The 14,683-nt window shown below is 39.2% G+C and overlaps 1 protein-coding gene across 7 annotated transcripts in view; it reads right to left on the bottom strand.

The window, feature by feature from the left end:
* Window positions 1-14,683, bottom strand: part of VWA3A (von Willebrand factor A domain containing 3A) — a 98,013-nt gene that overhangs the window by 21,015 nt on the left and 62,315 nt on the right. For all 7 annotated transcript variants that reach the window (XM_030577895.1, XM_030577891.1, XM_030577894.1 and 4 more), the window contains 9 exons: window positions 12,698-12,788; window positions 12,047-12,157; window positions 11,413-11,510; window positions 11,088-11,240; window positions 10,179-10,287; window positions 5,329-5,473; window positions 4,024-4,168; window positions 2,419-2,570; window positions 356-482 (listed from right to left, as the gene is read on the bottom strand). In XM_030577895.1, the coding sequence (XP_030433755.1) occupies window positions 356-482; window positions 2,419-2,570; window positions 4,024-4,168; window positions 5,329-5,473; window positions 10,179-10,287; window positions 11,088-11,240; window positions 11,413-11,510; window positions 12,047-12,157; window positions 12,698-12,788 (1,131 nt within the window). The remainder of the gene's footprint in view (window positions 1-355; window positions 483-2,418; window positions 2,571-4,023; window positions 4,169-5,328; window positions 5,474-10,178; window positions 10,288-11,087; window positions 11,241-11,412; window positions 11,511-12,046; window positions 12,158-12,697; window positions 12,789-14,683) is intronic.

Raw genomic sequence — 14,683 nt, 5'->3', positions numbered from 1 at the left:
CCAAATATTTTATGATCTAAAACCAAGACATAACAGATGGCTAAAACATAAATAGAGGGTAGTGAGGACAGCCAAACTTTGATAAAACTTAGGGGTATTCATATCCAGGGTTTTGGTTTGCTCTCATTTCCAAATTCTTCTGCATCTTACATTCCTTTCCTGGCTTCATTCACCTCGTCAGTGTGGCTGGGCAATAGGTATAGCCAGACATTAAATTTTGTTGTTCAGATCCCAAACATCTCAGTGCAAGATACATTTACAAAAAAATTAAATATAAGACTCCCAATGTACTTTAGATATGGAGGAAAATATACATTCCATAAAGAAACACAACCCAAATAACTGTTGAACATACATCATCATCATCAAACCCTTCTGTCAACATTCTGTGTGCTGCTAACTGTCCATCCATATCTCCAATACACCGATGGTAGCGTCCTCCTGTTTGAGAGGCCAGCTTCTTCAGAAATTCATTAGCTCTTCTGTTGACAATGAAGCAGTAAATTACCAGTAATGATTGCTCTTGTATTTCTAAGCATGCAGTTGGTGAGTAAGCTTATAAATATCTAGATCATTTCTAGAGTCTTTTCCAGCTGTGGGGGGTGGATATATAAATTATATAATAATACTTAGTGATCATAAACGCCAAAGGCTGGTTAATTTTAACCAATAGTTATAGGGACAGCATAGCAATAAGCACTGGAACCCAGACTTCTAGGCAGAAATGCGTGGATTTACATACTGGAGAAAATAATCATGGGTACGATAAGTAACTTAAATGACTTACAATGGCAATAAAGTAATAGATCTCTATCTCTAGGGCCAGATCCTCTATGAGTGTAAATTGTCATAACTCACATTGAAGTCAATGGAGCTATGACAATTTACACAAATTGAGGAGCTGGCCCCTGAAGTCTACAGCTACACCAAAAAGGAAAACACTGAGATTTAATTTCAGTGCAAATTAGGGTCAGAAAAGTGATATTAAATATGACGTGTCCTTTATTAACAGTATATGTTACACATTAAGAGACTTGCTCAGTTTACAATACAAGGTTTGTTTTTAAACAGCCATAATTGCTGGCTCAACCTATTATCTGAATCTGTAAATCAAGGTATGTGTTAAGTCGCCACAACACAGTGTTCCATATCCAGAATGTCAGGAAAACAAGGATTGCAAAACATGACTGTGATGCTGGCAGGCCAGACGCTAGTTAATGCTACAGTATCCATTCTCAACTGGAAACTAACAGATACATAACTGGAATCTGTCTGCCTCACTTGAGAGTTAATATGGATAAAAAAGGTTATTAGAATTATAAGAGAGTTTAGTGTTTGGACTTGATTGAATGCTTGAGTTGCTGCATCCATTAAACTTGCTTGTTAATATGTGTTCCATAGTGTAATGCAATATCTGATACTCCATTGTGAGCCTCTATGACTGTGAATCATTACACACTAATTATAGTCTGTTCTACACTAGAAAACTAAGTTGGCTTAACTATGTTGCTCCGGAATGTGAAAAATCCACACACCTAAGTGCATACTTAAACCGACCTAACCACCAGAGTAGATAGCACTAAGTCAATAGAAAAATTCTTCCATAGACCTAGCTACCGCCTCTTGGGAAGGTGTATTATGTATACCAATAAGAGAAGCCCTCCCATCAGCATAGGTAGCGTCTACAGACTTATTACTGTTCTGCTCTACTCCCATTAGCTGAGTTGGCAGCTCAGAGCACATGGCAGGAGGGGGATAAAAATCCCAAATAAAAGGACTAGGTATCTCTATGCTACTTAGACTCTGGGGGTGCAAGGTGTTTCTAGGCATAAGCAAGAGATCCTTAGCTGTTTAGCCTAGGTTAGCCCTAAGGGACAAATAGAGCTTGCTTATTACAGAAGCCTTTATTACTTTTTGAAACCTAAGACTGTAACTCACTTGTGCATCTATTTGCTTGCTTATAAATAGCTCTCCAATTTCCTTTTCCTATCTAATAAATCTTCATATAGTTTACTTTAGGATTAGTTACAAGCACTGTAGGTGTTAGACCTAAAGCACAATTGACCTGTGGTGACTATTCCTTTGGGATCAGGAGTTACCTGAATATTACTGTGCTTAGTGTATAGGGCCAGCTATCACAGAGCTATGCTCGCCTCTGTGGCAAGACAGACCTGAGTATGCAAGGAGTCTCTGTCTGTGACTCCATTTAAGACTGTGAAAGTGCCTGAGGAATTTGCAGTTGGCTGATGAAATCTAAGTTTAGAACTCATAACCAATTAGGATTTTGTTCCCTGGTTTTTAACGGGCTACCCTGATGTTGGTACTCATGCTTTTGTGTTACCATTGGGAGCATTACAATGACAATACCTAAACTAGTATTTTAATAAATTTCATACTCTTCTGTAAAGTAATACATACCTGTCTGAACAGTTAAAAGAAATGGTGTGGATTTTAATAGTTTCTTTCTTTCTAATCTTTTCAACTTCTTTTAGAATGAGACTACAGCTGGTATCTGGCTTTCCATCGGTCACAACATACAGTGCCTCTAGATCTTGAAAACAGAAAGCTTTCTGAAAAAGCAGAAAATGAATTTAAACATTGGGGTACCACTTAAACAGCATTTTCACTTTATTGTAAAGTTTTCTAAATCCTGTTTACTTCGGTAACTACACACAAATCGTATCAAGATTCGCAGAATAGACAATGACTATATTGAATATGAAAAGGATCTTAGTTACTGTTTAGAAAGGATACATCTTTTTTCTAAATTGATAGAATGTTCATACGACAATAAACCCAGGGAAAGATTATTTTCTGAGACTGTCTCAGTGGATTAGACTAGGTAGGCAGACTACTTAGTCCTGATTTTGAAAGTTTCTGACTTGAGCTGGGCTGGTAAGACTTCACTGACATCAGTTGAACTTACAGGGACTGAATCTCTGAAAATCAGAGTATTATGACTTGGCAGGTATTTCACTATCTAAAGATTTGTGTACACTAAGAAAACTTGTACTGAGATGACAAGACTGAGATCACATTCCACTAGATCCAGTGCAGCCTCACCTAAGAATTGTCTCCAACTGGGAGTCTTATAAGGCTATCTGGAGTTAGATTTAGAGATTGTAGGATCCCTAATTAGCCCTCTACATATTCACCTCTTAAAAGTTAATCTTCCATAGTATTCTGACAATTCTCACAAGAGAAAAAAGGGATACTTATTAGTTACCGTACTTCAAGTGACTGCCCATATAGATTCACACTTCTCATCTACTTTTTCCACTTCTTTGAAGCCTTTAGGTGAATATTTGATTATGTGGAAAAAGGAAGCAGACGGGATATAGCACTTTATATATTGTCAGGTGTGTCAGTTTGAAACTACAAAGAAGCATGTACATGGCCTCAATGACCCTGCTTTCCTAGGGGGCTCCAATCATAGAATCATAGAATATCAGGGTTGGAAGGGACCTCAGGAGATCTAGTCCAAACCCCTGCTCAAAGCAGGCCCAATCCCCAGACAGATTTTTGCCCTAGATTCCTAAATGGCCTCCTCAAGGATTGAGCTCACAGCCCTGGATTTAGCAGGCCAATGCTCAAACTACTGAGCTTTTCATCCCCCCCGACTTGTCCCCAAGCACATGTAATATCCCAAACAAGTGGCATTACAAGGGCTCTCATCTTGAAGAACTAGTTACGGGCATGTTATTTCTTTTTTCTAAACTTTGGTTGAATGTGCAGAGGGTTAATGGATAGCTGCATTAATCTAAAAGAATGAAACATTTTAGGTTTTTACTGACTCCAATACTAATGATGGTTCCAAAAACCTCTGAATTTCGGGATAAGGACTGGATCCAAATGTGGCTTGATCCCAGATCTGTTCAATATATTACACATTTTTCAAGAGTTAAGTGCTAATTTAGCACTTAACTGACATTAACGCTGGAAAATAATTTGGTTATGTAGAGCAATGTTTTTATTATCATAATACACATGATTTTGCCACAATATGATATACAGTTAACTAACCTGCAAAGCCTTAAGGACACATGTATTACCATGAGCTTGGAGTTTTGACACCCATTGTACAGCATCATGACATGTTTCATCTGTAGCCTCTACAAGAAACTCCTGCCAAGTGTCTATATCTTCTGCAAATCTCAGCAGGTTAAACCTGGCAAGAAAGATGTAATTCTGTTATTGACAATGCCAATATCAGCATCCTAACACACAATTATATTTTAGTGTCAAATGTCAGCACCTATGTGTTCTATTTTCTATAGTTAGGTTATAGTTAAGTTTCGAAGGAATAATATTCTTGTGGGAAAGGCACAGGACTGGGACTGAGGAGACATGAGTTCAATTCCTATCTCTGCCACTATGTGACTATGGGTAAATTACTTAATCTCTTTATCCCTTAGTTCTCCCCACCTACAAAATGTATCTCTGCAAACTGTGTGTTACAATATTTCCTTTCTCAGAATCTAATTAGATTGTCAGCATATTAGAGCAGGTATCATCTCTTACAGTGTGTTTGCAAAGTACCTAGCGCAGTGGGGCCCTGAACTCACTTGGGGCCGCTAGCTGCTACTGTAATACAAAAAAATTTTTTTTTAAATAAATTGGAAGTTCATTCCACTTGAGTGGTTTTTATACGTTACTGTTACTTTCAGTCCCCAATGGCTGCCACCTTCTGGCCTACAGATTTTCATTGTTTCCCAGCTGATGATAGCTAGCATCTGGACTGCACTTTATTGAGTTGGGCTTCCCATGCGCATGTTTTCCACTGAGTTTCTTGGTGGGTACTCCCTTCTCTCTCTCTTCTGAGTCCTGAGTTGTGTTTTTCCTTCCATCAGAGAACAGCTCACAATACTTATTCAAATGGTGCCATCTGAAAGATTGTAAACTAACTGGACTGTCCAAGTCTATTCTGAGGCACAGGCTCCTGTCATGCTAGCAATGCTTTAAAAAGCAATGCCCGTGTATGTTCTGTATACTGAAACCCGTTCAGCCTCTATTATCTGAATGGGTGATTTTTTTAAAAAAGTTTGGCTAATCAAGGCTTTTGATCAAATTATCTTTGTAAACAACAGCTGCTGGGGGACAAAACTATTTTGGATAAGAGGTTATTTCAGATAAATGAGATTCAGATAATCAAGGAAGTAATACTTTACATCCTTTGAAAAGATGTAAGATTTAATAGATACTTACTGGTTTAAAAAATAAACATGTATTCGATACTAGTTCCTAATAACTGCTCCTATTGTGTTTCAATACCATTTAATTAGCTATTTAGCAATGTACAGCTTTCAGTCACCAGCTTTTCACACATACCTAGCATTATTCTTTCTTAGCTGTTCCCAGATGAGGGAGGTAAGCTCTTTTGTGACCTGTTGCAAATAAGGGTCCATGGAACCAGATGTATCAATCAAGATGCATACTTTTGTCTCCAAAATGGTGCCAAATAATCGCCGGCTTCCTAGTCCAGAGCATGAAATTTAGAGCATAGTATTGGTTCATAGACTCATTTTATAAATATACCATTTCAACTGAGATTATCACTTGTTTGCAGCATTGTTGTAGTTGTGTTGGGCCCAGGATATTAGAAAGAGACGAGGTACATCTTTTATTGGACCAACTTCTGTTGGTGAAAGAGACAAACTTTTGAGCTATACAGGGCTCTTCTTCAGGTCTGGGAAAGGCATTTATGGTATATCTACACTGCAATTATAAACCTGCAGCTGACCCATGCCAGCTGACTCTGGCTTGTGGGGCTCACGCTTAGGGGCTATTTAATTGCAGTGTAGACAATCAGGCTAAAGCCTGGGCTCTGGGACACTGCAAGATGGGAGGGTCCCAGAGCTTGGGCTGCAGCCTGAGTCAGAACATTCTAACTCAGTTAAACAGCCTTTAGCCTGAGCCCACAAGCCCAAGTCAGCTGGCACAGGCCAGCTGCGGATTTCTAATTGCAGTGTAGACATCTCTCAGAGTGTCACAGCTACATACAAGGTGGAACAGATTGTTTACAATACATAGTTAAGACAGCTTCTAAGGGACCATTCAAGGTGAAGTGGCCCATTGACACCTCTTCTGTCATTGGACAAAAAATGGGTGTTAGTGGGTTACAGATTGTTGTAATAAGCCCATACATCCAGTGTCTTTAAGACCAGGTTTTTCAATTTCTAGCAAAGTTGTGAATTTAAGCACTCAGGCTTGTCTTTTGAAGATGCTGTACAGGTCAAAGGCCAGGTCTACATTATATACTGTGATAGATCCAGGCCAGCTGGGAACAGCATAGTACTAGAAGGGAGATATACTGGCCACTGGATAAGTAGTTTTCTATTCCCTGAGTAGCCTGGTGCAGCCCCTGCTCTGGTCAATGAAAACACCTGACTCGAATTAACCTGCCAAGAGTCAGATGAGGCTGTTAAGCACCTAACTCTAATAAAGGCCCCTCTGAGGCTATAAAAGGGCTCACTCCAGTCAGGCCCAGGAGAAGCCAGGGAGAGGAAGTGTGTGCGCGAGGAACTGGGAGCAAGAGGTGTGCAAGAAGCTGAGAGTGAGTAGGCATACTGCTGGAGGACTGAGAAGTACAAGCATCATCACACATTAGGAGGAAGGTCCAGTGGTGAGGACAAAGAAGGTGTTGGGAGGAGGCCATGGGGAAGTAGTCCAGGGAGTCATAGCTGTTGTGCAACTGTACCAGGGAGGCACTCTAGCAAGCTGCAGTCCACAGGGCCCTGAGCTGAAACCTGGAGTAGAGGATGTGCCCGGGTTCCCCCCAAACCTCCCAACTCCTGATCAAACACAGGGGGAAGTGACCTGGACTGTGGCTTCTACCAGAGGGGAAGGTCTCTGGGCTGTTTCCTGACCCACAGGTGAATCTGTGAGGTGAGCAAATCTGCCAATAAGCACAGGACCACCAAGGTAGAGGAGGAACTTTGTCACAATACCTATATCAGTATAAAACTTTGTCCACATGTCTAAGCAATGTAGTTATACTAGGGCTATCAATTAATTGCAGTTATCTCAAAAAAATGAATCACGATTAATTGCACTATTAAACAATAGAATACCAATTGAAATTTATTAAATATTTTGGATGTTTTTCTACATTTTCAAATATATTGATTTCTATTATAACATAGAATACAAAGTGTAAAGTGCTCACTTTATATTACTTTTTATTACAAATATTTGCACTGTAAAAATGATAAACAAAAGAAATAGTATTTTTCAATTCACCCCATACAAGTTTTGTAGTGCAATCTCTTCATCATGAAAGTGTAACTTACAAATGTAGATTTTTCTGTTACATAACTGCACTCAAAAACAAAAGAATGTAAAACTTCAGAACCTACTTGTTCAGCCAATCACTAAGAAAAACAAGTCTGTTTACATTTACATACTGCTGCCGCCTTCTTATTTACAATGTCACCTGAAAGTAAGAACAGGTGTTCGCATGGCACTTTTGTAGCAGGCATTGCAAAGTCTTTACGTGCAAGATTTGCTAAACATTCGTATGCCCCTTGGTACTTTGGCCACCATCCCAGAGAACATGCTTCCATGCTGATGATGCTCGTTTACAAAAATAGTGTGTTAATTAAATTTGTGACTGAACTCTTTGGGGGAGAATTGTATATCTCCTTGTCTGTTTTACCCACATTCTGCCATATATTTCATGTTATAGCAGTCTTGGATGATGACCCAGCACATATTCGTTTTAAGAACACTTTCACAACAGACTTGACAAAACGCAAAAAAGATATCAATGTGAAATTTCTAAAAATAGCTAGAGTACTCGACCCGAGGTTTAAGTATCTGAAGTACCATCCAAAATTTGAGAGCGATGAGATGTGGAGCATGCTTTCAGAAGTCTTAAAAGAGCAACACTCTTGATGTGGAAGAAACTACAGAACCTGAACCATCAAAAAAGAAAATCAACCTTGTGCTGGTGGCATCTGACTCAGATGATGAAAATGAACATGTGTCGGTCTGCACTGCTTTGGATGGTTATCAAGCAGAACCTGTCAGAAGCATGGACGCACGTCCTCTGGACTGGTGGCTGAAGCATAAAGGGACATATGAATCTTTAGCACATCTGGCACATAAATATCTTGCAACACTGGCTACAACTATGCGATGCAAACACCCATTCTCACTTTCAGGTAACACTGAAAACAAGCAGCAGGGAGCATTATCTCCTGCAAACATAAACAAACTTTGTCAGAGTGATTGGCTGAAGTAGGACTGAGTGGACTTGCAGGCTCTAAAGTTTTACATTATTTCATTTTTGAATGCAGTTATTTTTGGTATACAATTCTACATTTGTTAGTTCAACTTTCATTATAAAGAGATTGCACTACAGTACTTGTATTAAGTGAACTGAAAAATACTATTGTGTTTATTACAGTGCAAATATTTGTAATAAAATATATAGTGAGCACTGTACACTTTGTATTCTGTGTTGTAATTGAAATCAATATATTTGAAAATGTAGAAAACATCCAAAAATATTTAAATAAATGGTATTCTATTATTGTTTAACAGCACAAATAATTGCAATTAATTTTTTTAATCACTTGAGAGCCCTAAAATATACTGACTTAACCCCCCATGAAACAGCACTATGTCAATGGGAGAGCTTTTCCTGCTGACATAGCTACTGCCTCTCGGGGAAGCAGATTAACTACGCTGATAGGAGAAGCTCTCCTGCAGGCACAAGAATGTCTTCACTAAAGTGCTACAGTGGTGTAGCTGTGCTGCGATATAGCTGTACATGAAACCCAAGACTTAATCAGGTTGGATACTGAACCATTCTTTCACCCTTAGAATGGGCCCTCCATGTCAAGATTGAGGCACATTAGCAGTGATGGATGTGGGGAAGCTTGCATTGCTATGGCCATGTCCTGTTTCCAGGAATATCAACCTGGTACTCTTCACAAACACTAAAAAATGTATGAGCAGGACACCATGTATTACATAGCAAGCAAGGTCTAAATTAAGCGGCAAGGTCCCTGGATTCTGCTGCACTCTGGGATGGCAGATTGGAAATTCCACTGCAACTTCTTTTAATTTTTTTGAGTTTTTAAAAATAAACACCATACCACAAGCAGTATGGTAGCCCTTGGGTGATTTTTTTGACAGTACATTTAATGTATTTAACACTATCCCCACATCTTCAATTTTCAACATTGCCTTTTTTGGGTTGTGCAGCTGATAACTGCATTCTAAAAGTCAGGTGGGAAAACAGGAGCTTTTGGCTGCTAGATAAGGGCAATAAAGACTTCTGGCACTGAGGAGGCACAACAAACCATTTGGATTTGTGGGATAAACACATTAAATAGATGTTTTTATTAAAATGATCCACAGTGAAATATTTAGTGTTGATATTTAACCGATTATAGTGGACTACCAACTATGCTGCAATTAAGGTTTAGAACAGCTTTCTGTTTAAAGATAGACTCTTCTAAATTCCACACAGTTACTTGGATTGCCTTGAAATTTTTGGGTTTTAGGCTTAATACCCTATTGAGATTAACAGGGGCATTTCCCACCACTCAACACTAGTGTTTCAAGCTCTCCGCAGACTCTGGAAGAGAATATTGCATCCCAAGTTTGCACTTAAGGTATGTCTACACTGCAAATAAAAACCTGCAGCTGACACATGCCAGCTGACTCAGGCTCCTGGGGATCAGGCTGTGGGGCTGTTTCACTGCAGTGTAGACTTCTGGGTTTGGGTTGGAGGACCTTGCAAGGTGGGAGGGTCCGAAAGCTCAGGTTCCACCATGAGCCCAGAAAGCCTACACTGCAATGGAACAGCCCTGCAGCGTGAGCCCAAGTCAGAGGGCATGGGTCAGCTGTTTTTCATTGCAGTGTACATACCTTAGTTCATCTTTCAAGGTTTTCTTTACAACCATGAGGACTTTATCATAAACATTAATTTAAAAAAATGAAAGTTTAGATTCTGAAGCAAGGAGGGAGTGGATCTTTCAGCAAATTGTGCAGCTAAATAATCATGGAATAATAGATACACTAGCTCCTTATTGAGACCTAATGTTTACTATTCGGTCCAAATTTTATGCCAGTAAGCGTAGGCAAGAGGAAATATTTTAATCATGCTTGGATTACACTTGCACAACAATGGATTATAACCTTATCCCTATCCCAAATGTAAAGCCTACCTGAAAGAAGCCACTGTATTCTTCGTATATAGCAACATAACACCTTCTCCATTTGTTCAACATAGTCTTCTAGTTCCTTAGGCTGAAACTGTAGGTGTTTCACAATACCCTAGAACAATTTACACCATTGGTAGAAGAATGTCTTATTTCAGCAGACATGTACTATGCTGCCATATCAGTCTGTATGGCTGCTCAGGGACATGAATGTTACCATGTAGAACACCCATGATATAGTGGCTGAAGACAGTCATTTAGGAGAGCTCCCATATTACATCTTTGGCGGCTGTTGTAGGTTTAACCACATTAGGAAAACCTGGTTCTGGTCAAACGAGGGTGCATATGATAGAATTTGACTGGATACATTTATTTCTTGTATTTTTATGGCGTCACTTTTGTTAGGTGACAGACCATTGATCAATACCTTAGGGTAAATTGCTGATTCCCTCAGATTGTTGAATTATCTGTACTTTAATTAATTATATGGAAATGTTTACAGCCTGAACCAAATCCATCAGCTTCTACTCACACACAACTCTTACTGATTTCAGTGGGAAATTTATTCGAGTCAGAACAGATAGATTTAGTTCATTATTTATTTTTCTTTTCAAATTGCAGGGGCAGAAGAGATCTTAATCTAGAGCTTGTCTAGGGATATTAAGTGCATACATATACTCACACAGGTGTACTGTATATTACTCATAATAATTTTAAAATAATATACAACTTCTTATTAACAGATAGACCCATGTTTTTGTATACTGTGGGAAAGATAATAACCTAACCCATAGTGTAAGTTTAACACTGGTTTGGCACAATTAGAGACCAACTGGAACTGTGTTAAATGGATACAAAACCATGTTATGATATGCACCTCAAATACAAGGGTTCATGATAGCTGCATCAACTTACATTGATTTCCACACTGGGAAAAATGGTACAGTATTTTGCTGACACTTTCTTATGCAAAGACTCCACCGTTTTCTTCTGGTGAACACAGTTGGGACCAAACATAATTCTGGGCAACTCTAACTTCAACTTTTTTATACTGTACTTGTTCAACCACTTTTAAGAGAAAAAACAGAGCACTCTGTTAACTTAACTAGATGTATGACAGCAAATATTAAAACCACATGCAAAACTATATTTGTCTAAGTCACAAATATTCATTTTCAATGTTCATTTCTCTTAAGTGATCTAATAAAGATAGTGGTTACATTAATAAATAACTGAATACCTCTTTGCTTGAACATATTTCCTCTTCCTTTGGCAGTGTAGCAACAGGAACAGACCTCCTCATACTTTTTTTCTTTGGATACTTTCTGTAAACTGCACCTAGCCAGATCAGAAAAAAGTGAAATTAGACACTCTGGGTGAAATCGTGGCCATGCTTAAGTCAATGGGATTTTTTCTGTAGTTGGCATAATATATGTGCCTAAGATTCTCTAAAACACTTTGTATATAAAAAAATGTCACTTCCCGTTTAAACTTGTATTTGCTGTGGAGCACCGTGATCCTAACTTTTCCCCCTGGGCTCATACGACAAAGACAATACTATTGACTTTTAATATCTTTGAGCAGATGATTTCAAAGAACTTTACAAAAGGTGGGTAAATGTCATTCCATTCAGTGTACATATACTGAAATGATGTAGAGAGAAGTGATTTGGCCAAGATCATGCAGGAAATCAATAAAAGCATAAAATAAATCACTGGTTGTATCGTTCACCATTTGACAAACCATTTTCCATACATTTCTCCTATGTGTAAAAATCATTGTAAAAAGCTTGCTGGTTTTCAGTGAATTAATATCTAAATAGTTTTGTAAGTAAAAGGACAAATATTTAGCTGTCAGATGCTGAAAGCACTTACCCACATTTTTTCCTTTGTCAATATAAAATACTGAGAGGGAGATCTGTGACTGTTTTCTTGATTTATATTTCTTCTTCACAGAAGTCTGAGTCCATTCTTTTATCGGCTGAGCTACAATAGAAAAGTAAATATTGTATTGTTTCAGATAGGACAATCATGCCTGCTTTTTCAATGTTACTCCACTGTACTACTCATGTCATAATTTTACATTGTCACAGATTGAAATACCTAAAAGATTTTACATATAGATAAAAATGGTAAATTATTATTAATTCACTCATGCTCTCCATATACAAGTGGGGATCATCAAGCTTAGACACTTACAAAGAGGTAAAATGAACAGATTTAGGAGTCTGAGGTTGAGAGATTAACACCATAATCATGGGGGAAGGCAAGTAACAATACATTTTACTCCTCACTGGCAGAAACTTCAAGAGATGACAGAATATGAGAACCAAATCAATTCTGATTTTCTAAACTAAAATAGCTTTACTTTGAAAACAATTGTCCTGTTTACTAATTGTCATAGCTGTCTGGTTAAGAAGTGTATAATCAGGTTCTAGAAAGTATTTGTGAAGATAAACACACTTGTTCTAATCTAATTATTCCAGTGGCTTTCAATATAAAATAATGAACTTTATCTATACATACGTGGTGGGATTTCTGCTTTGGCACTAGTTGGACGCCATGTCAGAGCTTTTAAGGCAGCATTTTTTCCCCCCTCATGATTGTCTTTGATATTCTAAAAGCACAGATAATGAGTGAATCCTCTAAACATTTCCTTTTGACTGTATCTTGTTACAGAATTCTCACACTCAATACACTAGACCCTATTTTCTATCTCCCTTTTACTCTGGTACCAAGGACAAACTTGCAGATGAGTTTTAGCACAGGCTAACTTCCAGGATCATCCCACCCCAACTAATTCACTATGCTGTATTTTCTCATTGAACACCTGTTGGCTTCAACAGCAGGGTCAGTCTTTGTTATACCACTGAATATACAAGGGACATTCTGGAGCAAACAGCATAACAAACCTGATCACCTCTAGCTGACAAACCCTAACTACTGGATAAAGGGAACATTAAACATCACTAGACTTCTGTGGAAAATTCTGTGAAGATTTTCACATCTCTAAGTATACAACAGTGCTTCATATCATGTCTTGTATTATACATTTGTCCTGTATTTTTTATGGGATATTTGGTAAATACTGTCTTGGATAATTTATCATGGAACAATTGTCGAGATTATCCACTAAGACTATTCCAGCAAAGGGTCAGGAGGCAAAAAGTCCTGAATTCTAATCGTGGACTCACTGTGTGGCCTGGGGAAAGCCACTTCTCTGCTTCAGTCTCATCTATAAAATGGAGAGAATATATTGCAGCATCTCTCATAAGTTGCCACTCAAGGGACTGGCAAAACTGGCTATTCAGATTTTTTTTTTTTTTTTAAACAGAGGCAATGCAAAGTTGTACTTGCTATATTTGTATATACTTTGGTGCAGTTTCCTAGGCCAGGAGGTTGCATTACAAGCGTGATCTCTTGTACCATCCTGCAGGTATCACTATGCCTACCTCACATGGTTGGTAAGAGGATTACTTACTAATAATGTTTATGTAGCACTCAACATAAAGTGCTATATAATTGCTGAGTATTATTACGGTATTTTACCAAAAAGATATTCCCTAAAGTTTCCATCTTAAACCCTTTTCTTTTCTAAAGGGCAGCATCTGACCTCTCGTGTGTTGTCACTCACTAGAACGATTACCATATATACTTGATCATAAGCCAGTTTGTTTATAAGACAAACCCCCACCCCGCAAGATGGATAAATAAAAATGGAAAATTTTTATGACTCATTCATAAGCCAACCCTATAATTCAGGAGTCAGTAAATTTTGGCTCCTGGGCCATCAAGGATAAGCTGCTGGCGGGCCAAGATGGTTTGTTTACCTTGAGTGTCCGCAGACACAGAGGTAAACCTAAGTAAACAAAGTGTCCCAGCACGCCAGCTGCTTACCCTGATTGGCCAGGAGAGCAACTGGTGGGGAAATTTTTTTTGGGGGGGGGAGAAGCTCGGGTTCAGGGGAGTAACCCCTGTGACCACCTCCCACATGACCCTACCCCTAGCCCGGGACCCCTACACTCTTCCCATCCCATCCTTTTCCACCTTATCTGGGGAGGGCCACAAGAGGATGTGTCTGGCCTGGCTGGAGCTGGTCCAGTGGGCCAGACTGGGCGGCTGCAGCACGTTCCAGAGGGCTGGGGCGGACGGCACAGCCACAGCATGCTCCAGTGGGCCAGGCTGCATGGCCATAGCCTGCTCTGGAGGGCAGGGCTGAGCGGCACAGCTGCAGCCTGCCAGCCCCGGAGGTGCAGCTGCTTCGGAGGCTCAGGGCAGAGCAGCATGGCCAGAAGCGGAGAGACTCTGTCCCCGCCTCTTCCCTTCTGGCTCTGCTGCCTCTCCTTGCTCGCTCTGTTGGGGGGAGGGGCTGTGTCCCACCTCTCCCTCTCTATACCCGTTCATAAGCTGACACCCCTTTTCTATGGTGCTTCCCTTTTTTACTAAAAAAATTTGGCTTATGAACAAGTATATACTGTATATCTTTAAAATACGGGTAATAAATGAAATCAA

The sequence above is a fragment of the Gopherus evgoodei genome, chromosome 10 (assembly GCF_007399415.2).
Source record: "Gopherus evgoodei ecotype Sinaloan lineage chromosome 10, rGopEvg1_v1.p, whole genome shotgun sequence".
NCBI classification, from domain to species: Eukaryota; Metazoa; Chordata; order Testudines; family Testudinidae; genus Gopherus; species Gopherus evgoodei.
Note: the sequence above shows the minus strand (reverse complement) of the source record. Positions and strands in the feature narration are given on the sequence as shown.